Consider the following 17,061-nt stretch of genomic DNA (forward strand, 5'->3'; position numbering starts at 1 on the left):
TCTCTGTATCGTTGATTGACCACACTTTCTAAAATGTTTTACTTTGATATTGTTGCTAAAGGAATAATGAAATGATTTTCATTAAAATGAATACATGTATGCAGGCATACATGTAACATAAGACATCAATTATCAACCTTGCAAGAAAAGATCTTATAATGCACTATTACTGTCTTTTAATGGGGTTGACATACACTTTATTGACTTTGAAAACTGAAGTCCAAGGACAAAAGTTAATATTAACTTTGGAAATGTAAATTAAACTATATATTACTTGATTAACAGATATCTGTTTTTGTTTTAATCCATAGATCCTGGGAAAACATTTAACAAATAATATTCACTGTATTCGCACTTTCTATTAAATGTACAATAACATGAATAATATACAATAACACAGAGCTGAACAGTAAAATAACAAAAATACCGAAATCCGAGGAAAATTCAAACCGGAAAGACTTCAATCAAATGACAAAATCGAACGCTCAAGCACGTCGAACGAATGAATAAAAATTGTTATACTCCTGATGTGGTACAGGCATTTTCTTTTAAGGAAAATGGTGTATGTGTTACTGTATGACAAATCATTGTAGATCTTGGCATCGCACTGCTAATAAATGTAAGCATATATTTCATATCGTACGTGAAGTTAACTGCGATGTTTTCACTTGTCGGCCTATTTTTCAAATGAATATTCTTTCGTATACGAAAAAAAAGTTTTTCAATACAAACATTTTATAAACTAATTTATTTTTCATCTTTCTTTATGCATTTTTACAATCGATTTTTCCACCTACAAATTCCGTATTCTCTTTTACATAATCCAAATTCTGGTGGAATCTTACAGCCTTTTCTTGGGTCAAATCGTCCTGGTTCGTGTATAGGATCTATAATTGTCTAAAGAATAACATTTAATAATCATAAATACATCAATTGAATGAAATATAAAATAATCTTTATTTTTTACATCATTGTCATACGAGTAAATCCGAGTTATGTCGGCGATGATTTCATAAGTACCATAAAGTATTCAACCTACTAAAAGTCATTCTAAACAAAATACTGACAGAAAACATTTTGACTTGTTTTGATGCCTGTTACCTAAGACTATTGAATATGCATGAAATATTTGCCACTGGACGTTAAGCAACCAACAATCAAACCTAAGACTATTAAACTTGTTATATCTAGACTGACTTGCTAACATAACTGTATAACTAATTATTTCATATCGATAATCGACGTTTGAGCTAACAAATGTATGAAATAGTATTCAAACTATCTAGTACAGTACTAGGTACGATCTGCCGGAAGGCCTGGCAAATATTCGATGCTCGACATTGACATGCGTAATAATATACGTTTCCCTAATAATCAGTTTATAAGTATAGAAAATATATAAAAACTAAGTTTCCACCCAGGATCACAATTGATTTTAGATATTTGTTCCTATTCCGTTGTGGTTTTAATTGTAATTTAGATTCTAAAATATGTACATCTGAGTCAGCGGTTTTTACTGGTTTAGTTTAGAGCATCACACATAAAATTTTACTCAGTAATGCGTATCGAGTGTTTTCGTCTACAAAGTAGTATTTTCGTTTTTAAAACAGAAAATCCGTTAAATACCACAAGATTTGTAAGATACGAGTACACATGCATTAGCCAGAACACAGTGTACAATATGCAGTTGATATACAAGGATTTACTCGTATGACAATTATGTAATAAAAAGATTATTAATTTTTCAATGATAATTATCAACCAAGACAATATATTTTAAAAAAAAAACAGGTAAACAAATCTGTATTTTTAACAATGAACATTCATTGTCTATTCATTTATCTTTTTTTTTGATCGGAAGAGCTTTACAACAGATGAATGCTTCGTACCTAATTCAAACCTGATATGTCCGTTTCAGTTACTCATTCATTGTTGCCAATATAATTATATGCGACTTTCATGCACGTGCAGTGTTAGTTTGTGTGATTTAGATTTTCTAAAATAGTACAAATCAAAATGTTAAAAACGTATTGTAAGAATTGTTGTCAATATAAATCAGGACAACTATTAAACAAGTATATCAGTTGCTTTAGTGTTATGTATTGAGCATACTTTATGGTCACAGTTTCGTCCTTATGGAGAAAGACCATCAATGAACAGTTCAGACTGCTACTCAAATGTAATATTTGCGGTATTAAACTTTCTTTTCGGTTACAGTTCCGTTTGTTTAAATAAGGACCACTATTAAAGAGGAAACTCAAATGTAATGTCAACGGGATTGTTCTTACTCTACCGTCAACGTGTTATCTGTACGAAACAGAGTCATCAATGAACAGGTAAATCATTTGCTCTAATCAAATGTTAATAGTATAGTTCTTACTTGACAGTCACAGTTCCGTATGTATGAATCAGGACCACTACTGAAGAAGTAAATCATCTGCTCAAAGGTAAGTTGAGTGGCATCAAAAATGAAACCACTACATGAACCAATACGTATCGGGTCTTTCTTGCTTGATCTCATACCTGAAAAAAATATTATACTTTAAACCCAGCTGAGCTAGTAATATCAAGTTTCTTCCGTTTTTTATGGAAAAACGTGTACCTGTACGAATATATAGTAATGATATGCTTCCGATGTTATTTTGTCTTTTTTTGGTTTTTGATATTAACATGTTAAAGTTTTTTCATTCAAACTTTTGAATGTTATTGCATTGTATTGTTATCAGGAGCACCTGATTTCACTCCTGGTTTTTAGTGGAGTTCGTGTTGATTCTTAATCATTATTTATAACTGTTGATGTAAATGTCCTTTGGTTTTGTGAGTCTTTGATTGTTAATGTCTTAAATGCAAAATTATGTCCTGTGCATTATATGACTTTCAATTTCTAATTATTTTTGTAGAGCAATTCAATGAAATAATTCAATATTCATTATTTGAATTTATGATAAATTGTCAAAAATATCAGTTAATTTTCTTGAAGAGAACACAATATTATATAGCTCATATCAGTTACAACATTTTAAATAAAGTAAACTATTTTACTATTTCTGAAATAAAATATAAAATTGAGAATGGAAATGGGGAATGTGTCAAAGAGACAACAACCCGACCAAATAAAAAAACACAGCAGAAGGTCACCAACAGGTCTTCAATGTAGCGAGAAATTCCCGCACCCGGAGGCGTCCTTTAGCTGGCCCCTAAACAAATATATACTAGTTCAGTGATAATAAACGCCATACTAATTTCCAAATTGTACACAAGAAACTAAAATTAAAGTAATACAAGACTAACAAAGGCCAGAGGCTCCTGACTTGGGACAGGCGCAAAAATGCGGCGGGGTTACACATGTTTGTGAGATATCAACCCTCCCCTATACCTCTAACCAATGTAGAAAAGTAAAAAGCATAACAATACGCACATTAAAATTCAGTTCAAGAGAAGTCCGAGTCTGATGTCTGAAGATGTAACCAAAGAAAATAAACAAAATGAAAATAATACATAAATAACAACAGACTACTAGCAGTTAACTGACATGCCAGCTCCAGACTTCAATTAAACTGACTGAAAGATAATGATTTCATCATATGAACATCAGGCACAATCCTTCCCGTTAGGGGTTTAGTATCATACCATCATAACATATATGAGAAGAAAATAACCCGTGTCATGCCAACAACTGTTTTTAGAATTAATGTGTTTAGTTCCGACGCAAAGACCTTATCAGTGACTCAATATTAACGCCAAAATATGCAATCTTTAATGACTTGACAACAGGATCGTAATTATATCCCTTCTTAATAAGTCTATTCAAAGGTTTTGTAAGTTTATGAGGTGAATACTGACACCTTTGTGCTTTATAAAGAATATTTCCATAAAAAATTGGATGTGAAATACCTGAACGTATAAGAAGTCTGCATGCTGAGCTATATTTACGAATGATGTCTTTATACCGATGATAAAATTTAGTAAATGTTCTGACTAGTTTGTGATATCGAAAACCCTGGTGTAATAATTTTTCAGTAATACATAAATTTCTCTCGTTAAAATCTAAAACATTGTTACATACACGAGCGAATCGTACAAGTTGAGATATATAAACACCGTAAGATGGTGACAACGGAACGTCACCATCTAAAAACGGATAATTAACGATAGGAAATGAAAAATCTTCCCTTTTATCATAAATTTTAGTATTCAGCTTTCCGTTAGTGATATCGATATCAAGATTGAGGAAAGAGCAGTGGTCATTGTTAGTATTAGCTATATTTAAAGTAAGTTCACCAGGATAAATTTCATTAATATACATACTGAAGTCGCATTATTGAGAGCCAACATATCATCCAAATATCTAAAAGTATTATTAAATTTGTTTATCAGATGTTGTTTTGATGGGTCTTTGCTTATTTTTGTCATAAATTGTAACTGATAACAATACAAAAAGAGGTCCGCAATAAGTGGTGCACAGTTAGTCCCCATTGGAATTCCGATAATCTGACGATATACGAAATCCCCAAATCGAACAAAAATGTTATCTAGTAAAAATTCAAGGGCATATATAGTATCAAAGCATGTCCAATTAACATAGTTTTTTTGTTTATTGCTACTAAAAAATGACCTTAAAGAGTTTGAACATATATATTCACATTCTGATTTTTTGAATGCCCATTTAATTAGGTGTGTGAATTTTTTCTTAATGAGAATGTGAGGCAATGTGGTATACAGGGTAGAAAAAATCAAAACTTTGAACAGATTCAAAATCACCAATATAAGCATGCAATTTATCAAGTACTTCCAACGAGTTCTTGACACTCCAAAAGTAATTTATTCCACTATTTTCGAAGGCCTTATTTGAACAATTTATTATAATGTTTTTAATTGTACCAAGTGTGCTGGTAAGAATAATAGACAATTTAGTAGTTGAACAATGGCTTGAAGACACAATAAATCTATATTTGTTAGGGGTTTTGTGTAGCTTCGGAAGCCAATACATAGTTGGGACTTTCATTGTATTTGGCTCTGCTTGTAAAGCGGTGGCTAAAAGTTTATGTTTGTTACAGATTTCGTTTTCTGAAAATGGAGTCAGTTGGAATGTTGGTGAATTGGTGATTTCCTTTTTCAGAACCTCAATGTAAAATTTACGTCAAACAATAATAATATTATTAGCAGCTTTATCGGCCGGAACAAAAACAAATTCCTTGGCTAGTTCTTTTAGTTTATGTTTGATACGAGAAATAGGTTTATTGTGGTTATTGTTTATAGTAAAATGTTCTTTAAAATGTTGAATACGTATATCAACTATCTTCATTACTGAATAAAAAAAAAGAGTCCAAAGATTTTTTGTCAGCTTTTTCCCGTTTTATCCATTTCATACAGTAAGTATGGAGTGAGTCGTGGATGTAATACGAAACTCATTCCAATTAATAATTGACGGGGGGCGATATTTAGGTCCTTTACTGAGAAATTATTTTAACTCTCGGTCTTGAACGATGTTAAGATCTCCTGTTATAACATGGGAAATAGGTCCATAAATATATTCGGAATTACTGCAATTACATGAAGTAGGTGTATTTTCACTGATATTAACATCTTTATACAATTGACTATAATTAAACACAAATTTCCAGGTAGATTTCTTGTTAATATAACAAATAAGAGGTAGCTCAGTATTGTCAAAGTATCCAGGAATTTGTTCTTTAACAGAATGGTCGTTAAATATACCGGCAATATTTACAATATCAAAGCCTTTATTGACATTCTTCATTTTAATAAAATGTTTTTTATGATCTTCAGGGTGATCAATTTTGGGAAATAATTTAGAATAACAATATGCCATAATAATTTGAACAATTTCATACTTAGGACAGCTATATGAAATTGTGTTGCAATCCTCCAAAAATTTATTTAACTTATTATCCGGTAACGAACAGAGTTTTGTTAACAGATAATGTCTGCCGTTGTTTTTTGAAATATAAATTAGGTCCGAAATATTGGTATGATTGGCCCGAAGTTTTCTTTGATATTCTCTTGAAATATAAAATATAAAGAATCGCACTCCAAGAGTGCTTAATCTCAAACTACATTCGGAAGTCAAACTTGACTGACACAGTTTAGTTGACCTCTTTCCTAATAAAGGAACATATATGTCTTCTTATGGCTACTTCAGGAAGGAAAAATGTGTAATGTTAACTTGCTTAATTAAGGAACATGTAATTTGGATTCATTTTATCATATACTACCGATACTACAAACATTATAATGAAGAAACAACTATTCGTCTTTTCGATTATATTCAATTGAAGCACAATGTTTTAATTGATTAGTAAAAATCCGTGTATCTGTTGTGTACAAGTAAACATATTGTAATAAACATAATTTGAGTTTGTACAATTTTTGTCGAAAATTCACATATAACTTGTACAATCATTTATACTATGGAGTTTGGTGGAAACAAAATTGATACATACCACAATAGAATTGTTATTAAAAAAACATACTGAACACTGTATTCCCAAAGTTCAAAAATAGTTTTGTATCATTCGTTTGAGCCGGTAAGTTAATTATGGCATGGGAAAATTGCAGCTTTTGACCTTCACATTCACCTCTTCTTTAACACTTCGCAACGTCTAATTACTTGGGGGGTTGCTTTAATAAGTTACCAAAGCTATACATCCCAGGTACAAAATGTATTATCATTTACACTCTTCTAGTCAATTACTCAGATGATGTACTAATAACAGTGTAAATATGCATGGCCGGCATTTTTTGAAGGTGAAATTTGTCCAAAATTTTCTGAACATACTAGCAGGAAAAGCTACATGAAAGAACAATCATGTGTACTCCAATGACAAGCGCATTGGGCTTATAGTTTAATTAAGTATGAAACTGACATTGATACACCAATCATTCTAGCCAGTGATCATGCGCCGTTTGGACAATAGATCCAAAACTTATATCTTACCACAAAAAACTATGCAGTATCTATCAGAATTGTTGTTAATGGTTAGTGTTATTATACATATTCCTTAGTATGATCATGGTCAAACCGATTATCAAAATATTTGAGGCGTAAATATTGAATCTGGAGATTTTGAGTATTAAATTGGAAAAGCTGTATGAATTTGTACAGGATATGTATGTCGAAAAATTAAATTAAAGCTCTGAAAGGCACATATTTTTATTCACTGCAAAGGTTCTTGAACTTCAAACTGCGCTACAAATGTATGTGAAGCAGTTAAAAAGCTACTTCCGAAACAGGTCCGGAATTTCTTTCATGTGAAGGCATAGGCGGGTTTAACACTTCTAAATGTAAATGTGATTGTCAAACGATGCTGTGCAACTCCCATATTTCACTCGCCTGCTTAAACAAATAATAAACAACTACTTTTATTAGAATTTGATCAATAAGGTGCACGATGTGGACATTTCATAGGAAATATGAAGTGTGTATAAATGCTTTTCCCATCAAAATACATGTTTTGAATTATTGTACAAGTATCAGTGAATTTTCGTCAAATTTTGTACAATTTGTAATTTGTAGTGGCATATTTTGTACAAATTACAAATTGTACAAAGTCAAAATACAAATTATAATTTGTACGAATTTTTTTGTACATAATATAGTGACCAAACAACCACGGCCCTCGAACAACTGGTAGAGACGTTATGTAATATATGCTTAGGGGCAATCTTACTGTTTGCAGTGATTTACAGTGTTTCACTGGCTTACTGTTTGCAGTGATTTACAGTGTTTCACTGGCAAAAAAATGCAATTAATGAATAGAACAACGAAATAGTATACTCTGACAATCGATAAATTGGTCGTCAAAGGCAAAAAACGAGTAGATATTGATGAAAATAGTATTTCGAATGTATAAAATAGTCCTGTGCAAAAGGAAAGACACCAAATGAATATCCAGAATCCAAAATGAAAGAGCAAACAAAAAATAATGCAAAATATGCTACAGATGAGTCAGTGTATATAAAGTGCGAATCCGGTAAGTTCATTTTCACTGTCGTATGCGAGTATGATTATTGTAGAATAAAGGGTCATGGGAATTTTTTGTTTGTTTCAAAAATAAGAGAAAAATTGATTTAAAAATAAGTTTTAACATATTTTCATTGTGATATATCTTTTTAAAGTACAATAGCAGTATTAAAGTTCATGTATGTCTAATAAAAGCATCATGATATAGAATATCGATTATTAAAAGCGACCCATTTTGGCTATAGATGCGATGAATTATCACTGTATATTCAATTATTTCTGATGTAGAATATTCGAAGATGCGATGATTTTTTTTTTTGTGGATCAAAATGTGATCAATTATACAGTGATACATGTGTGAACTGAATTGCCATTTGTTCTCTGCTTTGTGATTCGCTTGGCCTTTTGAAGTTGCAAACTTTACTTTACATATAAAACACTAATACTTGTGGTTGTTTTTATTTTGACAAATGGCATTTGGTGCATTTAGTTTCAATTATGTTTGAAAAAAGATTACTTCTAGCATTTCCCACATTTATATGGTTTGTTGTTCAGGTGCTTGTTTATATTGACAGCAAAGTGCTGTTTTCTGTAGAAATATTTTACATGAAGTAGGTGTATTTTCACTGATATTAACATCTTTATACAATTGACTATTTTACTATGATTTAATATCTTCACTTGCCTCGTCTTCTGTTGAGCCCTCAACTGCTTCAATATCCATATTCTGGGGGAAGGATAGTTTTTGGTAAAATAAATGTTCTTGAATCGATTGTTGCTTGCATGTTCTTTACTGTATAAGATGAACGGCATGTGATATAAAATATACACGCGGTCATTAACGCGTGAAATGTAAGTCGTATGGGGCTAACTATTCTGTCTGATATGTATGTACTGATAAAGTTGCATCGGTACGTGATGTAGGGCTCTTTGATACACACAAAAACTTAATAAAATGATCCGTAATGCGAAGCTTGATACTACCGCAGATGTCAAACCCTGTACACTTGGGGTAAGTTAGTACACAACATTCAAGCTATAATTCTTTATTGATGAAATGAAAAAATGTTGAATTTCGGACCATATGGACCTCAATATGGACCATTTTAATAACTTTGCCAAAAATCCCAAATTCAAATATACGGTTAGATTCAGCATGCATGCCTAAGGACTCCAAATATTCATTTTTTTCTAAATCCAAAAGGATTTATTACTAGACAGTTTGGACCCCACAAACCTTAATAAAATAGGCCAATTTACAACTGTACCTAAAATAAAAAACCTAACTTCACGGTCAGATTTAACATAGTAAGCCCCAGTGGAAATGAAGCAGTCAAGAAGCAATGTATTTGAAAAATATTAGAAAAAAGTAAATCACAAAAAAATGAACTCCGAGGAATCTGCAATACGGAGAGTTCCTAATCCAATGGCAAACACAAATGCTCAAGCACACCAAACGAATGTAAAAGTAGTGTTTTTTTTTACCCCTTTCTCTCCTATCCCATTTCGATCTGAGCCATAGATGTACGTTTTTAGTGATGAAGTGTCATTGCATTGGATGCAAACAACCACAAAAATAGATGCCGACGAATTATAAAAAATGCCATGGAATACATTCGAAATTCTTATTATTTCTATTGAAGTTATTTAGTTCAATATGAACATATTCTACGTTATACAACATTGATAATTGTGTTGAATTGGATATTTTTCTGCAACTTCATCTAATCTACTAGTTTTAAATCATCTCCACGATCTGTTCGTGAAACGTCCTAAATATTCACCTATTTCGGTATATATATCTCACCTGTATTGCTGTTGGCCCGATAAATACCCGGCTACACCTCTTACATTGTCTTACTCATTTTATCTATTTTCTAAACATATAATACATTTGAACTATTTTTTCTTCATGTTCTTCAAAAATCATGAAATTTCGTCTCTTTATTTATCTTTCTACACCCAAATTTATGGCATATATATATACAAGTGGAATGACCCTTTAAGTAGTAAACATTTCAAAGAAAACAGTAGACAGAATACAGTCTCTATATATTTAGGTATCATAATCGTAGTTTACATATAGATAAACGCGAAAAATAATTATTGTCCTCTATGAGGAGGTATAATAGTTGTGTTTCATACGATCTAAGCCCAATGCTATGGAGAACGCTCTGAATGGCTTATTTATTTTTCATATTTAGTTATATATCATACGATTGGTTGTATGTGTGCATCTTTTAAACCGGAAATATTATCTATGACTAAAAGTTAGTCCGATGACAGAATCATATCCGGACTCCCTTTTTGTCGTTTTTCCCCCAAAATAACTCAATCTGAATAGTCATAAGAATGGATGACAACTGCGACTATGCATGTTACCTATAGGACACAGAGGCATGATGATTGATTTATTGTGGAAGGAAGAGAAGCGACACAAAAAATGAGGTCTTCTCGTTTAATAGTATAGATAACAATGGACATTTATTGCAATGGGGAGATGACGGTTTCCTGACTCTAGATTTAACTTACAATATTCTTTCAAAAATAATAGTACAAAGTTATAGATGTGACATTTTTTTCCATTGAATCCGTTGGTTGGTAATTTATCATTTTGTCAGTTTTTTATAGACTTCCACTTATTAAATTTGCCTAAGAGTTCGTTTTATATATGCACTTTTATTTTCTCATAACGGATCAATCTTTTTGTATGCATATTCATTTATAAACTTTTATTAATTGTTTTTTAAAATTACACTTTACTTGTTTTTATATGTGTTAACAAAATGAACGAATTCCTCACATATACGTGCGTTTGTAAACAACGCTTAATGATGTATATAAATAAAACCAATTGTTCTTTTCATATACGGCTTCAACGGCTCATAAAAGGTCATTTACACAATATTAACCTTTTCCCGCGATTTAGTGGATTTTTTAAATATGTCGCAGAGGAACTCCATAGGCTAATATAATTTTAACTTATTTTGTTCCTACACTTATGCTGTTCTGACTTATCATAATAAATTCATAAAACATAATTAAATCTAACAAGTTGTTAATGTTGGCATAACATATTTACCTCTCTTTCAAAACAAGCAAATGTAAGGAAATTACTGTTTTATTATTGTATACAATAATTCCGAGGAGTGAAAAGGGTTAAAGCATGTCAAGCTATTCATTTGTTACATTTAGTTCCTACTAAATAAGAGCACATTTTGTTAAGTACTTGAACACCCCTTTTATTGATCAAAGACTTGTTAACCGATAAGAATACCTTCTCGACAACCCTTAAATTGTTTTGTTTTTTCAGGTAGTACTATGAAATCGCACAGAGAGAACAGTTCAGTGTCAGTGTATGTACCATTCTTAACGGATACATTTATATATAGTGAATAGTGAGTTTAATTTGTTCTTTGGCTTAAAAACGTGAATTCCAAGTGAATTGTGGATTATTATTAATAGTTCTAAGTTTAGGAATTCTAATAATATATCAAGGGAACATATTAGGGAAAGCAATTTGACAAGATATTTGACAAACTATTTGACATTAAAAATATATAGCATTCAATTTTCTACTTTATTTGCTATAGTTAATTGATTTGAATAGAGTATAGTGTAAATAATTTGTTTCGCAAAGTTGGAGTATTCTATTATTGTTGTATTAAAGTGAGTATAGGCTATTGCGTTTCCTTTTGCTACCTAGTGATCCATTTGACAGATATAGTACGGTTGACTTGTTTTCCTTTCACTGTGCTGTACAAGTATATATTTTAAAAGTATGTATGTTATCTAAATTCAACCTGGCTATGGTATAAATCAACCGTTTTATAGTGCGCTTGCAGGGGTTTCTTGTGTCATAGTTATATATATATGTATTTTGGTTATCATTGTTTAATATTGTAGTGACTTGCAAATAACGATTCTGATTGATATTTCAGGATATACTTTGGAAACTAGAATGTGTTCATTTCGGTGCGAAACCATTTGATCGCTCTGATTCGAGCGTCACTGATGAGATTGATGTAAACGAAACGCGCGTCTGGCGTATATACAAAAGCCATTATATCGCTTGGATTCGAGCGTCACTGATGAGTCTTATGTAGACGAAACGCGCGTCTGGCGTATATACAAAATTTAGTAGTCCTGGTATCTTTGATGAGTTAACTTACTACCACTGGGTCGATGCCACTGCTGGTGGAAATTTGTTTCCCCGAGGGTTTCACCAGCCCAGTAGTCAGCACTTTTGTGCTGACATGCATTTTCATTGATATGGTTATACAACAATGTAGTTATAAATTAACTGTTAACAAATTAAAATTTTGAATTATTGAAATACTAAGGCTTTTCTACCTCAGGCATAGATGACATCAGCTGTATTTGGCAAAACTTTTAGGAATTTTGGTTCTCCATGCTCTTCAACTTCGTACTTTATTTTGGCCTTTTAAACTTTTTTGGATTCGAGTGTCACTGATGAGTCTTATGTAGACGAAACACGCGTCTGGCGTATATACAAAATTTAGTCCTGGTATCTATGATGAGTTTATTTACTACCACTGGGTCGATGACACTGCTGGTGGAGATTTTTCCCCCGAGGGTATCACCAGCCCAGTAGTCAGCACTTTTGTGCTGACATGAATTGTCATTGATATGGTTATATATATAAGTTAACTGTTAACAAATTAGAAAGTTGAATTATTGAAATACTAAGGCTTTTCTACCTCAGGCATAGATGACCTTAGCTGTATTTGGCAAGACTTTTAGGAATTTTGGTCCTCGATGCTCTTTAACTTCGTTCTTTATTTTGGCCTTTTAAACTTTTTTGGATTCGAGTGTCATTGATGAGTCTTATGTAACGAAACGCCCGTCTGGCGTATATACAAAATTTAGCCCTGGTATCTATGATATGTTTATTTACTACCACTGGGTCGATGCCAATGCGGGTAGAGATTTGTATTGTTTCCCCGAGGATTTCACCAGCCATCGTAATAGGTCACTCACACGCCATTTAAGTAATAATATCGACTTGTATGAATAAAGTGTATATATATATATGTTATGGTGTAATCTTTACCTGACAATAAAAATTTATCGCCTACGGTCAGTCTAATACCACATGCTGAAGAATCCAGTTGTGTCTGTATAACGATTGATGACCCAACTGGTCCATTAATTCCCTAAAATATTGTGAAATTTACATTAATGTTTAAGTATAACCTTTAAATCTATAAACATATGCATATTTCTGATTTCTGTATGATACTTTTTATGACCGTCCTACGATAGTAGAGTATATTAAACATGCACCAACGAAAATCCCAAAACGGCGTACGTTTAGTTACACTTCAAATTGAAACGAATTGGTTTATTGCACGTGCACCATGTCCCGCACTTTAACCTATTAGATGTATCTTATTAAATGATATATCTAAACATTCTATAACAAGATAAATTCATTGAATATATTTGCTCATATGACGACATTTTAAACTTATCTTGAAAAGTATCCTACCTTTAATGAAGTCAGTAACTTTAAGTGATATTTAATATGCCTGCTTTCTGTTAGCTTAGGAAGTTCTTCTTTTGTTACCTTCCCAACAAACACTGAAAAAGGATCATCACGTATTGAAATCAATAGAAAACATTCATGTTATATGAATAAGAAGATAAGGTATGTTCGCCATTAAGACCACTTCTCACAAGCGACCAATTGACTCAGATGTTAAGAACTATAGGTCATCGTATATACTCAATATACTTAACACCATCCGAACCTTTCTGTACATTTTTATATATAGAATAATGGTTTTACACTCGTAATATTTGGGTGTTTTTTCCATGCTTGAAATTTTCCTATGTTTGAAATTGACATAAATGATACATATGTAGGACTCGGAGGTGCGATGGACCACGCCGAAGTATGATGGTCCTTGCGATGAAGTTCGATGGTTATGCTTATGACGTTTGAATAATGTGACGTTGTCACAATACAAAATGGATTCAGATGGCAGGAAAATAGGGTTTTGTAGATGAAAGTGTCATTCTTACAAATTAAAGGAAAGTAAGACAAAAAAGAAAGAAACGAACCGTATTCAAGTCCCGAACAGTTCTAATCATTACATGTTGGGGTTACAAAAATATGTTTAAACATTTTAGGCAGCAAAGCGGCTTAAAGATGATCTTGAACTCTCAATGGCCTAAGCAGTATTCTGAATTATGTCACTTTTTATGGACTTGTTGTACGATAAATACAGTATACTAATCACAAAATCAATCTTAATTCATCTTTACGAAAGCGTCACATGATTTGTGGTGGACAATTTAATAAACAAATTATGCTAGCAATGTTTCAATGTTTAAATTTTGCTATATCAAGTTCATGTTATGTTGTTTTATTCCCAAGAGAGATTTGTTTTTGTTTTGAAAGAACACCGTCGATCTAGTGTTTTTCTATCGTTTCAGTGCTGATAGTCTACAACATGTCAGGTCAGACAGATTTTAACCTGACTTGTACTTCCCAATTTATCATCCTCATCTTTATTTTGTGTGAAATAATTGACAAACCTCGCTATTAGTAAAGCAAAGCTTTATACTTGTCGGTGTTTTACTTCGTGGATACTGTTCCGACATCAGTTATATATAAATAGATGAAAAACTGTTTTAAGCAATTACTAAGTTTTATTATAAAACCTAATTTCCCCATTGAACACCTTAGAACATACTCCTGCGTGCTAGATGGAGACATTGAGACTTCGAATATTAGATTAAAACAAAGATTAAAGTCTTTGATTTGATCTTAACAGAAGTTAAAGCATATTCAAAATGAAAGGCTGGTAGCTACTAGTGTCCATTTTTTAATGGTTTTTTTTTTATTAAAACAGCTTATGTACATGTTGCTTTTACTCAAAGTCATAGGTTGACCATTGTACTTCAGCGTAACTAGCATTGCACTTCATCGTAGATATCAACAAGATAAAGTCACGATGCCACCATCGCACTTCAGCGTATTAACCATAACTCTTCAGCGTAGACCTTCGCACTTCAGCGTGACAATCGCGGTTTGGAGTAACATCGCGGTTCCGAGTCCTGCACATATATGACAATATTTTTAAAATGTATTGGAGTGTATGGTAGTCTATATTAAACAGCAGAAAATACCACCAGCCTTGTACGGAGCACTCATTTCTTAATGATTTTTGACTCAGTATAAACTACATTTGACGACCACAATTTGATGTCTATATGATAACAAATCGTATCCTTTCAATTATTTTTCAATATAAAATTGAGAATGGAAATGGGGAATGTGTCAAAGAGCCACTTAGATTTGTGAATTCAATGAATGTCCCTGTGATTGAGTCCATAATTTTTGCACTTTATATACATTTTAGGTAAAAAAAAACCTTATTAATTAACCTATATGATATAAAAAAAAAGCATACTGACCTACAGCATTTTCATGGCAAAATCTTCTTTGTGGATGTTGAGGAGAACACCTACATCCATTTGTAACATACGTTAAACAAAGGATGATAAGTAAGACACGGGTAACTGTGTGCGACATTTTTTTTAAAACAAGCTTATGTTTTTCACACTAAACTATATCCTAACAATTTTCACGTATGTAGTTATATATGTAAAGGTCCACTGATTTATATGATAAGGGGAATATTATGTTTGCTTTAATCAAGTCACGTTATATTGTTCACAAAATTTGGGAAAGGTTACAGTAAAAACCGCAAATAATTCAACTTTCAGTAGAATGAAAAATTGTAACACGATATCGGTCGGTCAACTTTATATCATTATAATGAAGTGTAAATTGAAAAATAATAACACATTTAGCAAAGACATTTACAATCTACAACTGTTACAATAGAATCATATCTGAATGTGTATGTATCAGTTGAATCATTTATTTTAGTGTGATATATAGGAAAATAATTCTTAAACGTATTTCTTCAACAATTTTTTTTGTGTTTGATAATTAAGCGATAGTTGAACGTATCAAGATAGTTATGAGTACCAATTTATAGACTGTTGTTTTGATATGATCTCGCCTCTTGGTCATATGGTACAAAAAATAAGTTCTTACTCTGCCTAGGGGCTTTAGATATTATCATATAAAGCTATCTTCATATAAGTAATTATAATCAACTGGTGAACTGGTAATCTGACGTCCGTTCAGAGTATCTCCACAATACTAATTCAAATTAATTTCACTAACTATTCAATGTCCAACCATTTATCCACTATGAAATCGCAATTAACGAACACTCCCCATTTTGTAGACTGTTCTTAACACATTCTGCATTTATTGTGTTCAGCTTTCAGAGAACGAAACAAATTTGATAATTCTATTGTCTCTATGGTATTCCATTCTCTCATAAATCTCTAATTAGTGTCAACATCCTTACCACATAAAAGAAGATAATGTTTAATTAGGTGTAACATTTGTTCTATACATTTAATCTGACATCTGAGACACCTTTTGTAGATAATGGCCATAGGAACAACATATAATAAAATCAACCCTCTAGGGATACCTATGCAGAAGCTAATTTCATTTGAAAGAGGAAATAATTTGGTGAAAAATATTTTAGACACAGTTAACATTATAATTGGTTTCGTAATTGTTGCATAATACTAACTGCATTCACCTGAAAGATTAATCTGTTAGCTATTCTAAACTATCACTTTTATAAATTTTCAAGCATTATTAAGGAATTTACAGCATTTTAAAATTTTGAAGTTGGAGTTATAAAATCTTTTTATTGTGCTACCGAAGAGGTCTTTACTTTTATAAAAGAAAACAGTATATTCCTCGCAGTATATAATGAATACGTTCTGATAAACAGAAGCACACTTTCCACAGAACTCATTGAACAAATTTATTTATAACTTAGTATTTCTTTTATATTTTATTTTTTCTTGTTGTTTTTTTTGTTATGCTTTTTGCAGTTTGCAAATGCCTCATTTTACTATATATCTAAGATAGATCTACTGGGTAATCCATGCTCGTTATAATTATATTACTATAAAGACTTCATTAGTTTGTTCAATTTGTGTCCGATAGT

At 31.8% G+C, this 17,061-nt stretch overlaps 1 protein-coding gene across 1 annotated transcript; it reads right to left on the minus strand.

Annotated features, from left to right (window-relative positions):
* Positions 1-764: 764 nt before the first annotated feature.
* On the minus strand, positions 765-15,637 carry LOC134681705 (metalloproteinase inhibitor 4-like). Its single transcript, XM_063541345.1, has 5 exons — positions 15,431-15,637; positions 13,497-13,588; positions 13,059-13,161; positions 2,381-2,523; positions 765-897 (listed from the first exon to the last, which is right to left on the minus strand). The coding sequence occupies exons 1-5, from the start codon at positions 15,546-15,548 to the stop codon at positions 775-777; spliced, it is 579 nt and encodes a 192-aa protein (XP_063397415.1). The 5' UTR covers positions 15,549-15,637; the 3' UTR covers positions 765-774.
* Between the last annotated feature and the right edge of the window lie 1,424 nt (positions 15,638-17,061).

Source organism: Mytilus trossulus, chromosome 8 (genome assembly GCF_036588685.1).
Source record: "Mytilus trossulus isolate FHL-02 chromosome 8, PNRI_Mtr1.1.1.hap1, whole genome shotgun sequence".
Taxonomy (NCBI): Eukaryota; Metazoa; Mollusca; class Bivalvia; order Mytilida; family Mytilidae; genus Mytilus; species Mytilus trossulus.